Raw genomic sequence first — 22684 nt, 5'->3', positions numbered from 1 at the left:
CTACATGAGTAAAATCAAGGGTCAGTGTAACTCTGTTTCTGTCCTTTTTGCAGAGCTGTTGGCTGTGTGAACTATAGATTATGTTTGATTCCTCTGTTTGGAATGTATCCACGTCTGCAAACGTTCATTATAAGTGTTAATTTTGAGTTACCAGAATGAATAAAACGTAACAAAAAAGGTAAAACCCCACTAATACATGTGTGAGTACAAACTTACATGCGGTGAACAATGTGTGTAAAGAGTAGGGGAAGTAGCGCCCTCTGACTTTTATTGTTATTCCAGTTTTTATTCGTCTCAGATGGCGGCTCAATCCCCTGTTCAACACACTACCTCCTTTGTTCTGCCTCCCGTTCCCACTCGTAAGTCCTGCTCCCTCCTTCTCTTCACTTTTTTTCTCGCCATTTCATTTCATCTTTTCCGTTTGCAGATTATTTATTTCACTCATTCCTTCTAAAATGTCTTTAATGTTTTTTTTTATGCTCTAATGAGCTTTTTGTTGTTTCTCTCATCAGCTTCCTGTATTTCCATTTACAAAACTGGAATTGCACATACTTTCATTGTCTGAAGAAGAAAAGGTTAATTGAAACAATGAAGGTAGAAGAGCATGATAAGGTTTCATTCAAGATATATCTACAACAACCACAGCAGTTGTCAAATGTCTGAAAAGCTTCAAACAAATAAATGTTTTTTTTATAGCAATGTTGTTATACAATGATAATTTAAAAAAATCCAATCTTTAGTTTAGTTTAATTTGTTCAGAAATAAGTGTTTTCAACAAAATCATACATTGTTGATTTTGTTGAAAATCAACCATGCATGGTTGAATGAACCATATGTAGATTGTGTATGTATGGTGTACGTACAATTTACACCATTTACATACATTATATTGGACAAATATATGTTGTGCTTTAGGATTTTTAGGTTGATAGCAATATATAGGTACTTTTAATTAATAATCCATGACTTGAGTTATACATATGAATTAACAAAAAGCTGTGTTTCTCATGGCTATTGTTGGAAATGGAAATAACATACTGAGTTACACCTTGATCTTTATTAAGTTCCAGTAATATATAGCTACTCTCATGTAACCAGTAAAGCTTACATAGGACTTATATGTAAGTTGGGACAAACCAAGAAGGATATGTGGCTCATAACCATTTCTGTTGCAACCTGTTATTTTACAGACTTTGTCCACATCTTTTCTCAAGATGCTAATCATTTTCAAGGCAACTGTATTTCTCCAGTCATCCAGAACACTTTCTTGTAGATAATTGTCACTACAAATAAATAAATTCTGCTCTGTTATCCAGTTTAGTTTGGTAGTACATGTCAGCATGCTAGCATGTTAGCAATACTAATGTGTTTATGATTTTGAACAGGCATATTTTATGTGACCTGACTCTTCGCCAACAAAGACCATTGGGTCATTGTTTAACATCTCACACATAGATCATACACATGCTGTAATTCCACCGTAAGAGCCAAAATATTATCATTAATATTTGTTTTCCTGTTATTTATCTGCATATGAGGAGAACTGGAAAGAGAAACAAACTTATGGTTCTTGTGTGCCTCCTTGTGTGGTATTGATCCCCATCGTCACCCCTCATTACCTCTAACCTTTTCATCAAAGTCCGTCATCAGTTCAACCTGAGCCGTCAAGTACTTTAACCTGAACCCTGACAGAGAGAGTGAGCTGCCCCTGGCATGAACACGCTGCATGACTCTCTGAATAGATCACTCTCAGCAGCAGTGAGGCACCTTCTGTGATTAGATTTTGGCTGGATTACAATCCGTAGCAGTGAACACAAATTTAGCAGAAACATCAACAGGTGAAGTAGACATTCTCCGTTCCTTTACTTACCTTTATTACATAGAATGAATCATGTAATATTTATTTGATTAGAAAGGCTGTTGAAGGCTCTTTAGGTTTATTCTTAAGTTTGACGTTCGTATAAGATTTTAAAGGGCAATGCACTAAAAGAGAGATAAAAAAATATTTGACAATGGAGTGCTGTAAAGCTTATTTTTCTTATCTCGGATAACTTTCTTTTGATATTTATATTTATGTTGAGTTTTTAAATATATTGGCCTTCGTTCCTTTAAGAATACACAAAGAGACAAGTATATCATCGAATAAGACAATATAAAGGGATGAGGTGGCATAAAGCGAAGATCTACAAGCAAACTAGTGGATAAGGAAAACAGTAAAGCGGTAAAAAAATGGAAAAAGCAAATGAGAGTTAGGGATTTCTCTGGAAAAGGAAGAGAAAGGGGAATTTCAGTCTCCTTTAGGGAGTTTGTTTTTCTTGGATGGGGTGCTAATGGCTTAATGTTCTTGAGAACACTGGGGCCAGTCTGAACAGTCTCACCGGGTCAGACACAGAGGTCAATCAGACGCATTACCTGGTGCTCACAGATTTGATGCCCACAGCTCTTGTTCTGGCCTGTCTGAGTGTGCTTAAATGTATAATGAAGACCTAAAAAGAAATGAAAGAAAAGAGAGGAAGAGGGATTACTTTGTGTCTCCTTTGGTGGTGTTTGTTGGTCTTCATTGGACTGAAAACACTTAAGGCACTTAAGCCAGTCTGACCAGGGTGACCTTCAGGGCACAGAGGTTAAAAGCCTTCAGCTGACAGACTGACTGACAAGCAGGGAGGGAACTATGCTATGTTTATGCGTATGCTTAAACAAGACATAAAAATAAGCTAGTGGAATAAAAAAGCAGTGTTACTGGTTTATGATACAAAATTGTATTTTCCATTTAGGATTATTTTCTCATTGTTTTTTCAGTTGTAGAAATAGTCTTCCGTAATTATTTAAAAAGTGAAATTTACTTCTTTATTTATTTTTTTTCATCTGTTTGTTTTCAGGTTTATTTGTCTGTTCTCCACAGGAGGGCCTTGTATCACTACCTGCTCGGCATGTTTGTGTGCATGCATAATTAAACACATCAAGATTTTTGTTCCATCTTAAACCTACTAACCTCACTGATATACAGCTTCAGAAACTTTCACACACTCTTTACTCTCAACTTTGAGAAATTACGCAGACTTTTATGCTTTTCCATTTGGACACATGCACATACACTCGGGATTCAGTCACCTGTAACAGACTGGGCCCAAAAACATCACGCCCCATTTCACCAACATACTGCCTGTATGCGTGTGTGTATGTGTGTGTGTGTGTCTGACTGCATGGAGCCATTAGCTGTAATATATCCTTTCCTCTCCAGCCGTATTTGATCCCCGCTCTTTCTCCCCAGCTCTCTTTCCCCTCTACTTTCTGTTGGTTTTCAGGCGTTTTAAAGGAAGCTACAAGTCATCACCCATCTCTCATGGTACATATAATTTCAGTCTTGGGTTCACCCCCACATATACTTACACGCACACACAGGGTAGAGTTCCACTTGAAGCTTTTATGTTATGTCTTCACCTCGCATAGTGATGTTGAACGTAAGCAGTGCTTGAGCTGTTCTCTCTCTGTCTGTGTATACGTATTAAAGGATCTGGTTAGTATTGAGGACACAGTGTCCAGTTCTGTCACCATCTTCAAAATACTGACTGTGTGTTTGTGTTTGCATGTCTGGCTGATACACTAACTGCCATTTTTATCAATCAGGGCCCTTTTAGTTAAAAAGCTGAGCTGGTGTCAGTTAAAAATATCTTTACTTTCACATCCAGCATTGCGTTTTGCAAACTGACGCATTATAGATTTTAAAATAATTCCAATATTAAGGCAATAAGTTACTCTCACTTGATCTGGTTTCTGTAGAAGAGCCTTAACTTTAATGTACCTTAAGGGAATCATCTATTAAAACGCTTCCACTTAATACAGGCCATTTTGTAAAACTTTCAGCTGCCATTTTTTTATTTTTTGCATTATGCTAAAGTCCAAGCCTAAACCCAAGTCCAGTCCAATGGAACTAGATCTGCCCCTTTACAGATATTGTGTATTTGTTTTTGTCACATATGAGAGGGGCAAAAATTTATTCACAGCAATAAAAATTACTTTACCTATTTTTTTATACAGGGTGTTGCTGCCAATGCCTATTAAATGAAATCATTTCAAAATGCATTTTATTTTTACTCAGATTATATTTGTCTGAGTCTGTTTTTTACTCTTCACTACTAGCCATCTCATTTCTATTGAATTTATGTATGAAATTCAAGATAAAAGTGTTTGTTGAAAAACCCACTTTTATACTGTAGTGGCAACAATGTGCAAGGAATGATGATATTCTGGCATAGTTTGCTTTGATCAAGTTGAAACTATAATAAACTTAATTTTTAGGATATATAATATTATAGTTGTTATTCTTCCCAATAACAATTCTTATAAACATGTTAAGGTAATTGTTTGCTGAAAAGAATCATTTTGATATGTTTTGTTAGGTGGCATAATTTTTTATATTTAAACATCCAGATAAATACACTGGTGGAGCTACATAAAAATAAAGCTGTTTTTTATCTGGTTGTTAAAAAAATATGTTTTTTGGTTTTGTTTTTTTTTACCAGGTGTTGGTTCAACCAAAGAAGTGGCTTTTTCAGCTTTCCTCAATGGCCAATACCCCCCTGCTGATCTGACCGGAGATGTTGTTGTGTCCTATAGTTCGCCAACAGGTAAAAGGACCCTTGTGACATGTGTTTGATTTCTGACAGAAACCAAACAAGATGGAATAAAATGTAGGCATTTTGTTGTCATTCTTTGTTTTGAAATTAAGCTTTTTTTGGCTAAAGAAAGGAATTTGACTTTACCTTTACGAGCATAAAAATATAATAAAAATAATAGGATGGAATAGTCTGTATCTGGAGTCATTTTTTGTGAAAACAACAAAAAAGAAAAGCACGTTTTACTGCAAATATGATTATTTTATATCACTGAGGAGTAGCGGAGGCTGTACAATGTTTATTGTTTTCATCAGAGAGACAGCCTGGGGGAAGAAAGCGTCTCTGTGGCTGCTGGTTTTTGGACATACCCTGCTGACCTGAAGGCAAACGCTTAAACAATTTGTGTCCAGGATGTGTGAGGTCTGCAGAGATGTTAGTTGCCCTTTTCGTGACCCCTGACTTGTACAAGGGGGAAGACACGCCCTGATGAACCTCTCTGTGGTCCTAATTGTTTCATTCAGTCTAGTCCTGTTTTATGGATGAGCCAAACCACACAGAGATGACTGAGTAAAAACAGTGTTGTAGTAGTAGCAATTGTGGAAGATTTTACTTCTTGAGTTGCCATAGGAATCACAGTTTCTGCTGGGCCTTCTTGCAAACAGTGTCTGTGTCTGAGGACCATCTTTGATCCAGAGAAAAGGTGGCTCCCAAGAGTCATAAGTATTGCAGAGTAGGCACAATGTTGTTGAGGTTGGTTAGTGGAGGCATTACAATTCTTTGTAAGGAACTGACTTTCACATTGCATTAGTTTTTATTGATGTAAAAAATCATGTGCTGAAGCTCTGTTCATGATTGTGATGTTGTGATGTTTTTATGGAAAGTTTCAGTCGCACACATGTTGGCGGAACCATCAGGCTCACCTCTGTAGCTTATATAAATTCTCAGATTAGTAATCAATATGTTATTGATTTGAGAAGTTCCATTTTCAAAATTAAATTTCTTACTGTGCATATATTTATGAAACGTTTAATTTTGTTTATTTGTAAAGTTGTTAGGATCTAATACCAGTTACAATAATCATTGTGGTAAATGCACATTTGATTTCACTGTAGGATAGTTTTTATATAGTTTCACTGGAAAAAAATATATGTATAAAACTTATCTTTATAGTAGATGTAAACTGTTCTTCAATAGCTGTAGCATTAGCAACAAAAACCTTATGAAGTTAGCAGGTGTCTGGTCTGTAACATCAAAACTAGAGTTGTGTGACAGGGCTGAACACCATCGTGCTAACAGAGAACTGGAATGGTGTAATGACATTTGGGCTCTTTCCAGATGAGCCCAGTTCATTCCCTTGCTGCCTCCAGGCATCTGTTTCCAGGTTTTGCAATATTTCTGGAAGATTTAACTTTCCAAAGCAACAGAACCACTCTTTATTTTTAAATGTCACAGACCTCCTTTAAAAAAAAAAAAAAAGATCTGCATTTGTTCGGAAATCAGGTCATGAAAAAAGGCTTATGTTTTGTGCTATTGTTTCCCTTGGATTACATTTGCTTTGGCAGACCTCTGTTGGTGGAACAGTTTTTCCTCCCCAGAAGCACACTTAATGTGAAATGTCTGGAAATATTGGGAAGTGTTTCTTTCTTGTTAAGGGTTATTGTGATGCTATAAATAGTTGAAAATAAGAAGTCTGGAGTATTTCAATGGGCTTTAAAAGCAAAGCAGCTTGACGAGAGCATGTTGGAAAGTGATTTTGAGTTTTGGAAAGCACTTGTTGGGCGTTAGGCATTAGAAAACTCTGATTTAAGATGGAAAGCAAAGAGACGTAGGTTAGTTTCCCAACACAGCAGGTACTAAGCTATATTCAGATGACTGAATACACAGAAAAAATAAGGGAAGAATAAGACTACAGTTAAAAGAAGGTTTGGGGAAAGCAGGATATCACCCTGACCCTGACCCAGAATACTGGGAGTAATAAAGAAACAAAACAATGGCAGTATATTATGAGTGGAGAAAGAAAAAATTGACAGTGGGTTATAAGAGATTAAAGTTTCTTGCAGCTAATTTCTCAACTGCCTACTAAGCCTTAAAATTGACTATAGAGCCTTTTATTACTTTAAGAAATCAATTCAGCTGGGGCAAAGATGCCGCAATATTTGTTGTCAAAGTAAAAGCTGTCCTAGCTGCTGTATCAGCATGACTTATGAATAATTAAAATAAATCTAAACAATTTTAAAAGCTCTGGGGAAGGTCCTGAGTGCTTTAAGCTTGGCACCCTGGACAATAGAGAAACTAATTATTGAACACATCAGTGTTTTGTTTTTGTTGTTTTTTTGCAGAAAATGCATGTCTAATCCTGCTGACATAAAATTTACAACAAATATTTACCCAAGTGATTCACACATAGAAAGAAATCGAACCAAATTAGTCCACTTATGAAGTTATGGAAATGAATTTGAATTATGAAGAAAATAAGTTTTGATGATACTTGAAGAAATTTTTTGTGACCATTTAAATTTTGTGGATTTCTTGGGGTGTTAGAAATGTATGAGATTAATTTAGATATTTAGATAATTTAGAAAAAAAACCCAAATCTTTAAATTACTTTCTTTACCTATAGACAGAAATGTTTGTGTCTGTGCTTATTTCATGCCATACGGTCCCCTTTTTTATTTCAGCCTTAAAGAACAATATTAGTGTAATAAGCTGGTATTAGATAGTTAATTAGTGTTAACACTGAAAGCTGAAATGGTCAAGAAGTGTAAATATCCAGCTATTTTACCAGCTCTTGCTTATGAATGGTGATACATTGAAAGGTGGCGTTCTTTTAGTTTCTATGCCAGGATCATCACTGTCTTTTGCCGCTGAAAATATATCCACAAATCCAAATTTGCCTCAGAGAAAACGCATACATTTACTCAACTGCTTTGCAAGCTTGCAAAAAAAGCTGTATTATGGAAGATAACAATTGCAGATAGGTAAAGTGGTATTTCATTACTTTTTTCTGACTTTATTTGCTGTGCTGTTTTTATCCTTACACTTGAACACAATTGATAATCTTTTCCCAAACTGACATGTTTTACGACCTAAACCTAATTAAACCTTTACCACATCACTGTCGCATCATGCCAATTGCTTTTTTAAACACTTGACACCAGAGTGTGGGTTAGCATGCCAATAGAATATTGTTACCAGGCCCAAAACTGTTTTAGTAAAGGGTTGGTTTTGCTCTGAAACTCTGTGTCCACTGCAGTAAACCATCTTGTGATGAGATGCCAAGTGGTTCTCTCCAGGAGCGTTCCTGTAGCAATGTGATAGAGTTTGGTTGTAGTTTTCTGTTTCTTCAAGTGCTAATCTGCAGTGGTGCCTCATCACTTCTTATCCCCAAAATGCTGTTCTGGCTTGGAAGGAATGCAACACTTTGTATTCACTGCCACCCAGGGCTGATGATTACGCCTCCACACTCCCCTATTCTGCAAAACACAATCCCACCCTGAGGCTACTGTGTCCATCTTTAAGCTCTACAAAGGCTTTGACATTTAAGAAGACTGTTGACTTCTTAAAACCTTCAAAGGACGCCTGATGATGGCAAGAGCTGTTACAATCTAGAAAGAATTTCATTAGTGCCCCTCTGTGATTTTCCTAAAACCCTGAGAGTGGGTTTTGCACAAACACACTTGAATAGGATCAAGTGGTCAGGCTGGCATTTACAGTGCATTGTTAGCTTGCGTACATACTGATTACTTTCCTGTGAGTGACGAATAGTCTCATGCGGATGATATTTTCCATAAAACATGGCCAGCCATGATTCATTGGTTACTATAACAACTGAAAACCAAAGATTCAAGCTAACTGTTTTTGTTTTCTTCTGTTTTACTGAGTTTTGGAGAATGACCAACATCTCCACATACCCATGTCTCCAGGAGCTGCACCAGTTTGTTGGAACACCATGTTTGAAATCCATTTGCAATGATTTTTTGTTGGCGTGTCTCATCCCCTCGGCCAAGCAGTTTATGTGTTTAGCTGTCTTTGTTAGTCAGTAGCACACAAAAGCTTAGTAGCAGATTTTGGAGGTAGCATGTAACTCAGCATTGCTTCTTCATCCTTATCTTTCAGACTCATACATTTTATATTAGAAACTTATTTGTAGCTTTTGATTTCTTTGAGAGGCTTAGCATTAAACCAAATGTTGCTTGGAAATGTTCATTGTTAAAAATTGTATTCTTTGTTGCACTGACAGTCTCAAAAAGGTTGCTAAGTGTGCTGCTCCTTGACTTTATGAAGAGTAGTTGAAGTAATTCAGTCTCCTTTGATGCATGAAGGGTTTCTAAATTTCTAACTCCACCCAGTTAAATAAATAAATGTATTTATTTTTGTGATGCCAAAGCCTCCGTTGACCTGCATTGACAAAACTATAATCCATCCTTCATTGTCCAATAAAATATTCTGATAAAGGATTAAAATGGATTAAAAAGATCAAACTATACAAATTTATTTAGCTTGTATCTGAGTCGCCCATCTTTTCAAAAATGTTATATTGGTATAAATTCAATATATACATACTGTATAGCAACAGTTAAAATGTTGCAACAAAAGATTTTAGATAAATATTACAGGGACAGTTTGATAAGTTAGTTTTAAATTACAAGAAGGAAACAGTTAGGTTTCCTTCTTATAGGTGCTGATAAACTAAATATGCAACAATAAAACTGCTTCCTGAATGTATCCAAAACTGAAGTTATAACCAGGACACTTGGATTTTTGTGTCAGTGACGTGTCATTTTCTACCCGGCAACAGCAAAAAACAGGAAGTATCCATGAGGAATATTGAATGTAATCACACTTACTGATCTCCTCGGCTGTGTAAAGTAGACAGATATTAGTTGTGTTTTAGAGTACCATAAAGGAGGCATTTTTCTGATTTTGACTTCTAGTAACTTGGTGAAAGCTGAAGATCGTTCTGAAACAGTTAAGGAAAAAAAAAAAATCAGATTTTTTTTTTTCCCATTAAGTTTAAATGGGGCTATGACACGAGAGACGGTGAAAAAGCCAGAGTTTTTACAGTAAACAGAGACACCCATATGAAAGCGTGACTTTCATCAATTTTGCCAGGGGAACTTTTTCACTCTGCACCTCCTTCCCATTTCTATTGACTTACAACTCATCCATCTGCTTCCCATTCACCTTCCAAGGAAATCCTCTTTAACCAATCAAATCAGACCTTAATCTTCCTGGCTTCTATTGCTGTGGCTTAAAGGGTAGAGAAGCAGCAGACAGACTTTTCAAATCCCATAGCAGCTGGTAAAACATAACCCTGAGGAGCAGGGATAGAGATGCTCAGTCTTGTGTGTTTTCCTTTTATACATCTCATATGTTGTTTGGCAGGTGTCCTCAGTGTGACATGGCATACAAAGGTTTATATCTACACTCCATAGTTTGTTCTGTATACATACACATATTTTATTTGGCTATTTCTCTCAGTGCAGCTTGTAATGAACTTTTTCTAATTTTTTGAGGATGTCTGGCATTCAGTGTCAGCTTGCTTCACTTGTAACATCCTCCTCTAGCTGGACTATTTGATTTTGACTTAGCAAAAAAAAACATTTCATAGGATAAATTTCTCTATATTCACATATTGATGGGACAGGTTAGATTCATTTATTTGTTCACAACTCGTCAATCCAATCATGCATATATTTCAAATGATCCTACTTATCAAACAATAAAGTTCATTATTCAGATTACTTGAGATTTTTTTCCAAGAAAATTCAGTGAGTCACTGGCTTGCAGCATTCACTTCTCCTGGACAAACATAGAGACAGTAGACAATTGCCTGCGTTATTGACTTTAGAGCGATTCCTCATACTGAGCATGCATGGGAACTAGAGGAAAAACTCCCTTTTAACAGAAAGAAACATCCAGCAGAACCTGGCTGCCATGACTAACTGGAGTTTGAGAAGACAGATAAAAATAAAAATAACAAAACATAAACAAATGCAGGGGTATTTTTACGTTTAAAAAAATGTAAAAGGTAGACAGCAGGAGAGAGAGATCGCTTTTAGCTGCTGGTAGCATTATCTAGTTACCGATTTAATCTAAGAAATATAATTCAAATTTTAAATATGAACTATTAACTATAATCAACAAAAGCAATCATTTTAAGGCTAGATTAAAACTAGGAGTTGGTTTCACAAGCATAGGCAGGGTCCTGAAAACTAAAAGATCTGCTTCCCATTCAATTTTTAGAGATTAGAGGAACCAGTAAACTGAGAGCCAAGGAGTCTGTAAGGAACACATGGATAAGTGCTGATGTGTTATCATTAAAGTCCTATTCTTATTTTATGTGTTACTGGATTGCAACTGTGCAGTTTCATTTATCTGAGCTCTCTGAATGTATTTTTTTATTTTTACTTTTCTCTTCCTACTTTCTGCAGAGCTTAATCCAAAAGGTAAGTGTTTTGCTTGCAGTCCTAGATAGACTAGAACAAGTAGTTGTTGAAAAACAGACATGTCTGCTTAAAGCATACTTCGCTTCTGTATGCTGCAATTGTAAATATATTTTTTTCTGTTAAAAATTTACTAATCATAAATGGTGCTCTTAATACCTTTCAAACATGTACACTGCTATAAATACAAAAAAAGACGGCTGTCAAGTGTTTATGTTCCTGTTATGTGATACTTAGAAAAAGTCTCTCACCCGTACACACATTTCCTCACTCAGGAAAATGTAAATATGCATTTTTATACATTTTTCCTTTCGTACTCGATGGAGTTTACTCAATAATATCATATTTCTTGCATGCATCACTTGACAGAAACTCACAGGCTTTTATTTTTAAGCACACTTTGTCAGTATCAAAGTGATATGTCCTAATTTTATTCTAAATAGTAACTGACCCTTATCCATGCCTACCTGAACTCCCTTCCCTACAGTAGTTTCACCTGGACATTCTAGCGCTAGTTTTCTTAGATACTCATTAGTGTTTGTTTTAGTGATGATTAGTTTGATGTAAACAAGGTATTTGTCATAACATTTTGAGGTTTTGCATTATCACACTCCCACAAACGCTGATTGAACATATTTTTTTTTTTTTTAAGATTACTTCTATAGCATTGATTTACAATAAATATCCTGAGGCACACTCCATGCTGTGTGACACACCTTTTTAATTCAGTTTAGTTAAATTCCATTCAAAAATACTGTATTTGTACAAAAGACAAATGTTGACATAGCTCATATCATCCATGTATCTTCAAAGAGTCGTTGTGGTGATGCTGTAGAGAGGAAGGAACTCTGATAGCAGTCAGTCTCACAATGAATCTGAGGAGGCCTCTAACTGGATATTGTTGCTGTCGTAAAATGCTAACAACTCAGTATTGAGGCAACAGAGACAATATTCCACATTACCATGTCATAGTTGACACCATCAGTTGATGGCAAACATTGATAATCCATCTCATTTGATTTTGCCATTCCTCTTTAGATCTGAGCTGGGTTGTAATTCAGGTATTATTTGAGCTTTTGAGATGCAACTCAGCTGCTCCCAGTTGTAAAAACAAGTTCTTGTTGTCATAAAAACTATCTAAAATTAAAAACACAAGAGCAAAAATCATTCCTGTTGCACATCATCCAAAACTACAGGAAATAATGTCCAAAGATCCACAAAGGGTGAAACATGCAGCCGACATGAGCAGCTCATTATTATTGAGCTGCTCATGTTGGCTGCATGTTATAATTTGTCATATTTCAGTTCAGTTTAAATTATAATCCAATGCAGTCAAATTTGTGAGTTCTTTAAATTCTGATCAGTTTTAATCACATATGAAAAAGTCTGGGAGACAAATTCTATGGAAACAAAAACGGAGAACTAATGGCAGCATGACTTGCAAATTATACAGATAAGGATAGTAGGTGAATAAAATATGAATAAATATTTAAAATTTTGTCTCATTACTATTACTTATGGGATTGATTTTTACAGATAGTAAGTGGGGTGAAGTATACATTGTCATTGATTAAATGACAGCAGTAGTTTTACCTGGACACTCCAGCTCACAGATTAAAAGATGTGAGGCTTTACATTTTCTTATTTTAGGTCATTTAAAAAAAATGACTGAATGTGGTTTTAATTGTGTCCACATCAAACTAAAGCATGCAGAACTTATGGAAGTAAAGTAGGTAATGCATAACAGCTGCATGTGAACAAAGCTTTTGAGGAGTGGAATGTGCAGGGTTTGTTTCTTTTTATTGTTTTCCCTGTGGCCCACACAAAAACCCGAAGAGCATGTGCAGATTACATCCAGTTTCCACACGTATCTTTTATACCCACACAGATACATCGGAGGTGACATCACTGCAGCTGTGGATCGAACATGATCCGGCACACGGAGTCATCTTCTCAAATGCTATTCTTGCTCTTTCAGTCAGTTTACTTGATGCAGAGACATGCAAATATGAGCATATTTAAGCTAAATTTATTGATAATGAAAACCTTTATTGCAAAGAGAAATTAAATGTTGTAACTCATACCACCTCAGAACCTTAAAAGATGTAACAAATCTGAAGACTTTTGCTCTATGACTATTGTGACATGCTCGTAGTGCAATTTCTTGCAAGTTTGTGCAGAAGATGTCAATTTTTTAAAAGCCAAAGCAAAAAAAAAAAAAAAAGAAAGGAAAAAAAAATTGTATTGATTGTGTGGATTTTAATTAATGTCTGTCAGACATACTGACAAATTTTATTCGATTATTTAGTGAGGCATAATTAAAAAAAAAATTCAAGCAACTTGTGCCTCAATTATTTTTTTATTCCTTTGCCTAGCATGGAGGAAAATCTGATTGTTTTGTCTTTCTCTTAAAAAATATAAGGGTCAGAAGAACAGTTTGACTTAGTGCTAGTCCTGAACGCAGAGTTCTATAGAGATCTGTATCCAAGTATTCACACTCCACACACAGAAAAGTCTGTAGTTTGTCCCAATATCAACCACTTTTTCTGGCATGGAGCAGTTTATTTATACTATAAAACTTGTTTTTGAGTGTGCAGTGAAACAAAATTGTAAACTGTTGAAAGAATGGTTCCTCTAAGACTTGTCAGTTCCCAGACAGTATGATTTATGAAGGATATATAGAACTAAATTTTAGCAAGACCTTTTAAGATGGTTGTAGTGCTCATGCTGAAATAAAGTCTCCATCCTGGTAAATTTCAGTGTTCAGAGTACATTCTGTAATGACAACTAGGGGAGTACTTTGGAGGTAGGATGGAAACAGGACATTTTAGACTTTTCTCCAGTTACAGACATGTGAAGAGCAGTCTCTTCTTCTCTATCCATGTGTGAACTAATTTAAAATATAAAAGCATCCCAGTATAAAATTTAAAAATTAAATAAAAAACTTGTAACAGTTGATTCATTTGTACAAGCCTGGTGCTAAAAAGTTGCTTTGAAAGTGTTGCTTTTTTACCTCACAGAGTTTCTCCATAATCACAGTGACATGTTTATGTGACCCTTCTTTGTGTTTGTGGAATGTAATTTGTTGCTTAACTATTCAGCCATCCATAGTGAAGGTCAACAACTAAATTAGGCATGCAAAAACTGAGGAAACTGGACCGCAGTTTGTCTTTCTATTTAATTATTATTATTTTTTTTCCAAAGCTTGTTATTTTTGGCTTTACCACTTTCCTTTCTCTTGATGTCTTTCAGTTCTTGTGTTTAAACCAAATTGAATTATTAAAATAATTACATAATAATTGTTTTTCTGGAATGAAAAGGTACACAGTAGTTGTAGGTAATTGTAACTATTTGAAATAAGCAGGGACTTTCCACAATTAAACCTCCATCCAAATTCAGCTGTCAATTCCAGTTATTTCTGCTTCAGTCGCCCTGATGCAGTTTTATTTCAATTTTTTTTTCCTCAGTTCAGATTTTCTCCTTATGCCTGGTTACTTTACTTCATCTCTTCTTAAAACCTCTTTTCCTCCACCTTTCTGCTACCTGCTTGCTCTGTTATTTTTACTAAGTCTTGATTTCTGCCAAACTCAGCACTGCTTAAGATCACAACATGGTTGTCATTGGACATACTTATCCCTCTCTGTTTTTTTTTTTTTTTTTTTTTTGTGTTGTTGAAAACTTAGTTTTTACAAAACTTCTTTTTCGGATCTTCGGCAGACACACCTTCACAGTTGGTGTTGATATTAAGTCTCTGAGCACTCAGGTAATCTGAACACCAATAGTGCTTACTGTGCTAACAGATGTTGACCTCTTGGCTTTTTGGAGCGAAAGGCTCAGAGGTGATATAGTGACCTTGTTTAGTTTCACAACAGTCTACCTGAAGAGGAAGTCGGCTTCAAATTAGAGGATGTTTATCAAGAATAGAGCATCAAGGGACAAAGCCTGCAGATTAACCCAAAATTATTACTAGATAATATGTTTGTAGTACCTGCAGTGGTAATTATAGTTTAATGGAAAATATATTTTAACTTTGAAGTATTTACTTTTCATTAGGAGTTCCCAGGGTTCTCCAGTCCAGGTTCAGTCTTCCTCTGGCTCTGGTGTGTCTACCTTCATCTCCAGCCAAAAACACCAAGTTTAAGATCACTGTGGACACCAACCAGCCACCAGTTGACCTCAGCGCTATCTTCAGAGGTAATTATTAAAACTTTGCATTAGAATGTTATGTTAATTTCCGTTCAAAACTGAATGCGTTTTCAGTTTTTCTTAGAAATTAAAAAAAAAACAATTCAGAAGTAAATTTCTTTGTCGCATTGATTGAAATTAGATTGAAACTAACGTAACTAAAATCAAACTTTACAGGTTCCTGTTGAAAAACAAAATATCTAAAACAACATAAATTGTATCCTTAAATTTTAGATCTTTTTTTTACCCCTTAAAAGAAATTAATCTTATTTTGCTATAGGTAATTTGACATTGACATCAATAGCAATGTATAAAGACATGATCAAAATCAGTGTCCACATCAAACTTTCACTGATACTCCGATCCGATTCCCAATACTTTCACTGATCTCCGATCCAGAATGCACAGCATTTTGGGAGATGTAGGCTTTAACTGCTCAACCTCTCACTCACAGCTAAGCAAATTTGGTGGCATCAACTAATGCATAAAATATTGAGTAAGTTGTGCAGCAGCAGTTTACCATTTTATAGTTGTTTAAAAATAAAAAAACAAAGTTGTGTAATTAAGAGATTTTTAGTGAGGAAGTAGGAATAATTAGGAATTCCAAAAATTTTGCTTAGCAAATAATTATTTATTTCCCCTACTTAATAAATATACTCACGTTGAAGACTAAGTTTTTAAAAGATTTTAATGTGACATCTTTTGCAAAACTATTTGGGAAAAACACAAAATACAATAAATCTGAAACAAAATGTTAATTTTAAACACATGAAGGAACTTTTCTTCTTGAAAATCACACTCAATATTACAAACCATTTTACTGCCATTCATTCAGGGAGTTTGCTGTCTGAGGACTTCCCTCCAAAAACAACAACAATCCCTGAAAACACTTGGGAAATAAAGACATTTGTAGATGTCAGATTTGTTTTTACATTCATACAAATAGCCTAATGTTTGAGTGCAGTTGTGTGTTTATATGAATGTGTTATGCATGAGTATTTGCTATTTCACCACTGGGAACATCTAGTAGTTGGCTATATTCAGCGGTTTGCCGTCTAAACACAAACTCAGTAGTGCTACTGATTGTGTTTTTCTTTCACGAGGGATTTGTGTAAGCTTTCATTGTGTTTGGGAAGAGTGTGACTGTATTTTGTTCACCTTTGTTGGCGTCTTGTATCATGATTAGACTGTCATATCTGTCTCATCACTCTGTTTTCTTTCTCTATGTTTTCCTCTGCAGAGTTTTCAACAAAAACAGAAGATAAGGATGGGAACAGTCTGGCTTTTCAGTTTCTATCAGGAACCAAAGTCACTGTGCTGGCCTCTAAGACCTCCCGTGAGTCTAAGTATGAAACCACATACAGGAGGTGGTACTGGTTAACCACCATTGATGCTAGTTAGAACATGAGAGTTCCCTTTCCAAATTATATCCACAGCTACTGATGCTGTTTTTAGTGTCTTTTGTAGAATTTTTCACCAAAATTAGCAAGAAGAAAATACTGATTGGCTCTTTTCTATTATTACAACCAGAAGCATTTGCAGTTCACTTTCTTCCAGTATGTGATTCACTTTATTTGTGATGATCATAATGTTGAGAAAAACTAAAAATTGCACATCTCCCTTCTTCATAGAGCGCTACCGCATTCAGAGCGACAGTTTTGAGGACATGTGGCTGGTGGTCAAGGAACTCGTTCAAAGATTTGATCAACATTTCTCCAAATTGGGAATCAAAGACTTCAAGAAAAGCTTTAGTGGTCCTATGCCTCTTCAGGAATACTTCCTGTCTGTAGACAATCATTTTCAGGTAGATATAACCCAGACATGTCATGTTTAGGAGTTATCAAAAAAAAAAAAAAATTCAGAAGTGAAATGTTTGTTACTTTGTTTTGGTTTATCTTAGCTGCGTGTCAGTGCTCAGCAGTATCAGGATCTACTGTCAGAGCGAGCTGTCCAGTTCAGAGCTATCCAGAGGCGATTGCTGACCCGATTCAAAGACAAGACCCCAGCACCTCTCCAGAACCTGGACAAACTGCTGGACGCCACTTACAACCAGGTCAGAGACAGAAACAGGACTTATGCCCACACTCTGTAATATGTCATTTCATTTTTAATTCTGGAACTGAAAATAATGTCCACAATTCGGTGGGCTAACCACCGGCTACCAAACCTTAGATGAAGCATAAACAAAGAAAATCATCAAAAGAAAGATTAAAATTCACATGGCAAATAACCTATTTAAAGAGGTTTGCAAACTCAACATCATAATAAATGCCATTTTAAATTTTGGCGTATGTCGATGCATATAAACTTTATCTTTGGGAGACATGGATATACTACAAACAATTTGAAAACATTTATAAAGCAAGAATTGTGGATTCTCTGTAATCCAAACAGGTTCAAAATTAGACACACAGGTTTAAATGTAATCTATGTGTCTAATCGGTTTCTTAAGGCTCATAAGCAAAATGCATCGTGATCAGACATGATTTACTCAGAATATCTGAATATCTGTTTTCACTTTGAGAAAATGTAGGCCTCATTTAAGCGGTTTATTTCTTGGCATGAACTTGATAATAAAATAATTTTCTATGGAAATTAAGGCAAGGCCAAGACACAAAGAAAGTAAATCTGAGTTATTCATTCTAAACCAATTTTTATGTGTGCTTCAGTCTATAATCCCATTGAAATATCAAATTATGTCAGACATTTCAGCCATCGAACAGCTGAATTCAGAGGAATTATTGGAACTTGGAGATAATTCCTCTTCTTCAAGCACCTTGTCCAGTTTACTTCTAATAACGCCTTAACATGATGCACCTCCATGGTTTACAGTTGGTTCAATGTTTGACTCCTCCTATCAATGCTCCTGTGATTTTGCCCAAAAAATATCAGTCTTTGTCTCCTCTTAGCATAGAATGTTTTCCAGAATGCAATCAACTTGTCAATCAACATGCGAGCAGCTGCAAATGTCAGTTGGCCTGGAGATTTTTTTATTGTTTGGATCCCTCTCAAGCCAATTCTCAATAGTGAATTTTAAAGATATCAAAGATCCCAAACACAAATCCAAGTGGTTTGGATTAAATGGAGCTTAAAATTAGCGCTTGCAGGGACCCTGTTGAAAACCTGTCTAAAACCTGGATCCATACCATGTAAGCAACTCATGTAAACTTGCTAAAAAGGAAGACAAAGAAAAATTAGCTTTGTCTGCAGATTTATGTAGGTCTTGTTTTTGTGCTCTTTTTGCTAATCTTGTATTTGAATCACCACAATTACACACAAACCATTAATGAACCATTAACAACATATAGTGTGAAAAAGAGGGGTGGTAAAATTGTATCAGTAGTAAGCAGCACCTCTTTAAGCTTCTCTCTCTGCGTTTGTATGCGAGCGTGCGTGCATACATGCGCGTGTGTGAGAGAAAAAGTGGGTGTGATCTCACAGCTAATCGCCTAAACAGAGGAAGTCCATAAACCACCAGACCACAAACTTCACGCTGTAAATTCACACTAACACATCATCACTTTCTGCCTGCACGTACATCTATGATTCAAAAGACCAATTTCAGTTTCTAGGTCTTCTGAGGCCGGACGTTAATGGAGCCTGTGAGGATATCTTGGACAGTCCATACATTGTGACACCTTAAAGCCATGTCTGAGGGTCAGAAACTGAAGTGATGATAAAAATGGGTTGGGAGTTGAATATGCTTTCTATTTATTTATTTATATGGCACCAATTCACAACTTCTCATTAGTTGAAAAACAATTTATTCAGGCCAGTCACACATATTTCAGCTAAAGTATACATTCAGAATGGTTACCAATCAATGTATAGACAGGTTCAGTTTATTATTTAGTGTTAAAAAGTTTTCCATCTAAGGGAACCCAGCAGATTTCTTTGAGTCACTTACTTGCAGCATTCCCTCCTCCTGCATGATGAAGAGAAAAAAATATATATCATAGTTAAGAGCTGAAATAATAGATGATGATTCAAAATTGGAGAGTAGTAGGCAAATTTAACAGAGTGAGGAAAGTCCTCATTATTTCTCTTGCAGCCTTAGCATAAAGCAGTATAACTACAAAGATAAATATGGATAACCAAGGCCACTCTGATTATAAGTACATTTGGGATCTGGCAGATAATGTGATGGTTAAAGTTAGCGCCATACGCTCACTGACTGTGCTGAAAAAAGAAGCAGGCATAGATCCATGTGTGTGGACAGAAAACTGAGGTCAATGTAAAAGAGATTTTAAATCAAAGCATCTGTCCACCTTTTTCGCTCTGCCTTTGCCGAGTCTAAGAGCAGGGCGGGACCGAAAGTTTCTGAGTGAGATAAAGTGATGGTTGCTTGCCTGTGCTGTTTACTCTAGAGGATGAATTGGCGGTCATCTTTTCCACTTTTCATTAGCTTCTTGTTAACTGAGCAGGGCAGGGTGACATCATCTCTTCATTAGCTGTTAAAGCTGTCAGCATTTTGCTGTTTCGCAGAGCTGTGCTGCATCCAACCTCAGTCATTCCAGGTAAAGTGATTCCCGAGATTCTCAGGTTTTAGTTGGAGCCTAATGAGAGAAAATAAATTAGGTTGGTGAATTACTAATGCCATTTAAGCTAAAACAAACATATTTCACCTTAAGCTGGAGACTTGCCCTCATCTAAATAAATCCACTTTTAAGTATTTTTATACCAACTCTGTTTGATGTGTTCACCCTAAACACTTTAGTCAATTGTAATTGTATTTGTGGTGTTAAAATTAATAGTCAGCAGATATTTTATGTTAAAAGTCAGAATTTTGGAAGCTGAGCTTCTGGGTGTTTTTTTTTTTTGCTCCTTTTATTTGCTGTGATGAACAGTTGTAACTTTGCTTTAGCTGTTCATATGGACAATAAGCTGACTCAGCATTCCAAATACTAAATAATCCTGAGAATAAGACTCCAAATTTGGAGTCCAGGGAACTATGTCATTTTAAGGCAGTGATATCAAGAGTTAAATATGTGGTTGCATTTTCCAGACACCAGCTTCTCTTCACAAAGTTTTTGTTTCAGATATCCAAACTGGTGCCAAACTGGTGTCTTGAACTTTCCTCTTTGTCCACAACATTCTCCCCTGCTGTTGTGCTCATTTTCTTTTTTCACTCTTTGGTGGTTTTGTAAACCATTTATTTTCTTTTTTTTAAATTTTTTTTTATTTTAAGCAGTTATGAGTCATGGTAGCAAAACATGCCACACAACTTGCACAGCAGGTTTGTGCTAGGTAGTATACATGCCCCAAGAAGTTGTACAGTTGGGTAATTGGAGTTCAGTTAAATGATCAATATTCTACATATTTTCTATTGATATTGATCATATCACGATTGCCCTACTTCTGATAACTTTTTATTTTAGTGTGAATAGATCACACAGAAAGAGAGAAAAAAAATCTTCTTGAGTTGCAAGAATAAATTAGGCAACACATTTAACAACCAATTATGTTATCAGACATTTTGCTGTGAAGATGTAGATTTCTACACAAAAACTACTACAAAAAAAGCTGTCGCTGTGTCCATTATTTCATAGTAGGCCCCTGTAGAGAAATTTCCAGGTTCCTTACAAAATTTGCATCACTTGAAAAGTCTGAGCGACCTTGTAACTCACACTCCTGACCTTTTAAATTCAGAAGTGTCTAACCTTTCAAAATGCCACTGTCTCACGTCATTCAGGTTGATTTCTAGCTGCGAAATCTTGACTCTCATCCTCAAAGTACTGCTTTCTGCTGTCGCTCCTGTCTATCATTCTTACTTTCTCTCAGTCTTCCTCTCTCTGTTTCCTTCTCTTCCCGCCATCCAGCGGCTCGCATGCGGGAAGTTTCTGACATATTATACACTCTGTAATGTATACACATCGCCATAATGGAGGCTATTGATGGCTGGTCGGAAGAGTGATGAATGCGTCAAATTAATAATTCATGTCAGGATTAAGAGTCATGCTTCCGAGGACAAACTCAGCAGTTTGACTCCAGATTTTTTAAAGATATCTGAAACACGGCTTTATGGTGATTTTACTGTGATTTAATAAGTGAAAATTATGTCCTTTTTATACTATATTGAATGTTTTTACATTTTGAGAATTATCTTTGTAGTATTTCTGTTTTATTTCAGTGTTATTTCTGTTTTCTTCACCATCACTGTTTTATTGTCGGATAGATTGAGATGCAAGTTATATACAAATAATTTTACAATTAAAATTAGTCTTTTTATTATTATTATTTTGAGGATTAACAATTGAAACACCACCTCACACATTTGATTTAAAGTAAGAAGTTGATGTTTTTTTTAATCTTTAGCAGAGGAGTTAAACTCTGAGATTTATACCTTCACCTGGTAAAGTTCCATTACTTTGAAAATTGAACTTTTATGAAAGTTTACCTCATGAAGCCATGGCTCCATGCCTGCAATCACACCACCGTCAGACTCGTAAAGGAATGTGTGGCCAATCAGGAATGTTGATGAACCAGGCACCTCTTTCATTTGGATTCAGAGGAATGTCTGCCGGGTAAATTTTCTGCATCAATCTTGGATGATTGTGGGGGGAAGAATTTCACCCACCTCGTTAGCAGTGTGTGTCTCCACATGCAGTGGCCAGTCATCGCTGACGAACCGTCAGAGATAAGAGGAATAGGCTCCCGGAGAATACTATGTGGTCGAGTATGTATTTATGCAGTAGAGGATAATATTTCCATGGTTCATGCTGCCTTTGTAGGTCTATATTTTATTCATGAACTCCTGAGATCGAGCAGGCCACATTTTACTTTAAATGTGTGTATGTTTGAATGCAAAAAACTTTCATCTGCTGCCTAAAGTGGCTGAAATCCAAAATATACCCAATCTGTCAAACAGCCGGTTGTGATTTATGAGTTTCAGGATAAAGAAAGACTTATGAGTGATGGCTTGTGCTGCGTTAGTATAGCTAACTTTGAGAAGACAAACTAGGTATGAGTCCGAATTACCAGCTTGTTTGGTGTTTGGAGGCTATTTCTGGATTTTCTCAATGTTGGGGGTGATTTCTCCTTTAGCTTCTTTGTCACTGCTTAAAATCCACCAGGCAATATGGCCTTTATATTGTCCACTTCAGCTATTTTATAAGTACTCTTCAGATGGTGCATACCACTAGTGTTCTTCTTTCTAAATACCGTGCTAACCTTTTTAACTCGAAACTAATGCAGAGCTGTCACTCAACGAAATAAAAACTAAAAGCCCTGAATGAGTCTCTGCAAGATGAATGAAGAAAAGCCCAAAGGGGGATGAAGAGGGAGAGAGTCTTTTCAGTTTCCATAAATATTTTTCTCAGCGCTATTTCCTCTTGAGGCGAAACGCTCGTTGTTTGTTAGTATTAGCATTAGCGCAGGGCTAGCAGGAGCTGCTCCCTGGGAGGTGGTGGGGGACCTCGGGAGCCATTCCGGGCCAAA

General features: G+C 36.1%; 1 protein-coding gene across 3 annotated transcripts in view; it reads left to right on the top strand.

The window, feature by feature from the left end:
- Positions 1–22684, top strand: part of bbs9 (Bardet-Biedl syndrome 9) — a 143845-nt gene that overhangs the window by 27469 nt on the left and 93692 nt on the right. For 2 of the 3 annotated variants that reach the window (XM_055047275.1, XM_055047277.1), the window contains exons 14-19: positions 4524–4628; positions 11051–11065; positions 15116–15256; positions 16488–16583; positions 16879–17051; positions 17148–17300. In XM_055047275.1, coding sequence (XP_054903250.1) covers positions 4524–4628; positions 11051–11065; positions 15116–15256; positions 16488–16583; positions 16879–17051; positions 17148–17300 — 683 coding nt within the window. The remainder of the gene's footprint in view (positions 1–4523; positions 4629–11050; positions 11066–15115; positions 15257–16487; positions 16584–16878; positions 17052–17147; positions 17301–22684) is intronic. The other variant, XM_055047276.1, reaches the window with a different exon arrangement.

The sequence above is a fragment of the Poeciliopsis prolifica genome, unplaced genomic scaffold (assembly GCF_027474105.1).
Source record: "Poeciliopsis prolifica strain line A6 unplaced genomic scaffold, Auburn_PproV2 SCAFFOLD025, whole genome shotgun sequence".
In the NCBI taxonomy this organism is placed as follows: Eukaryota; Metazoa; Chordata; class Actinopteri; order Cyprinodontiformes; family Poeciliidae; genus Poeciliopsis; species Poeciliopsis prolifica.
This window is presented reverse-complemented; position numbering and strand designations above follow the sequence as displayed.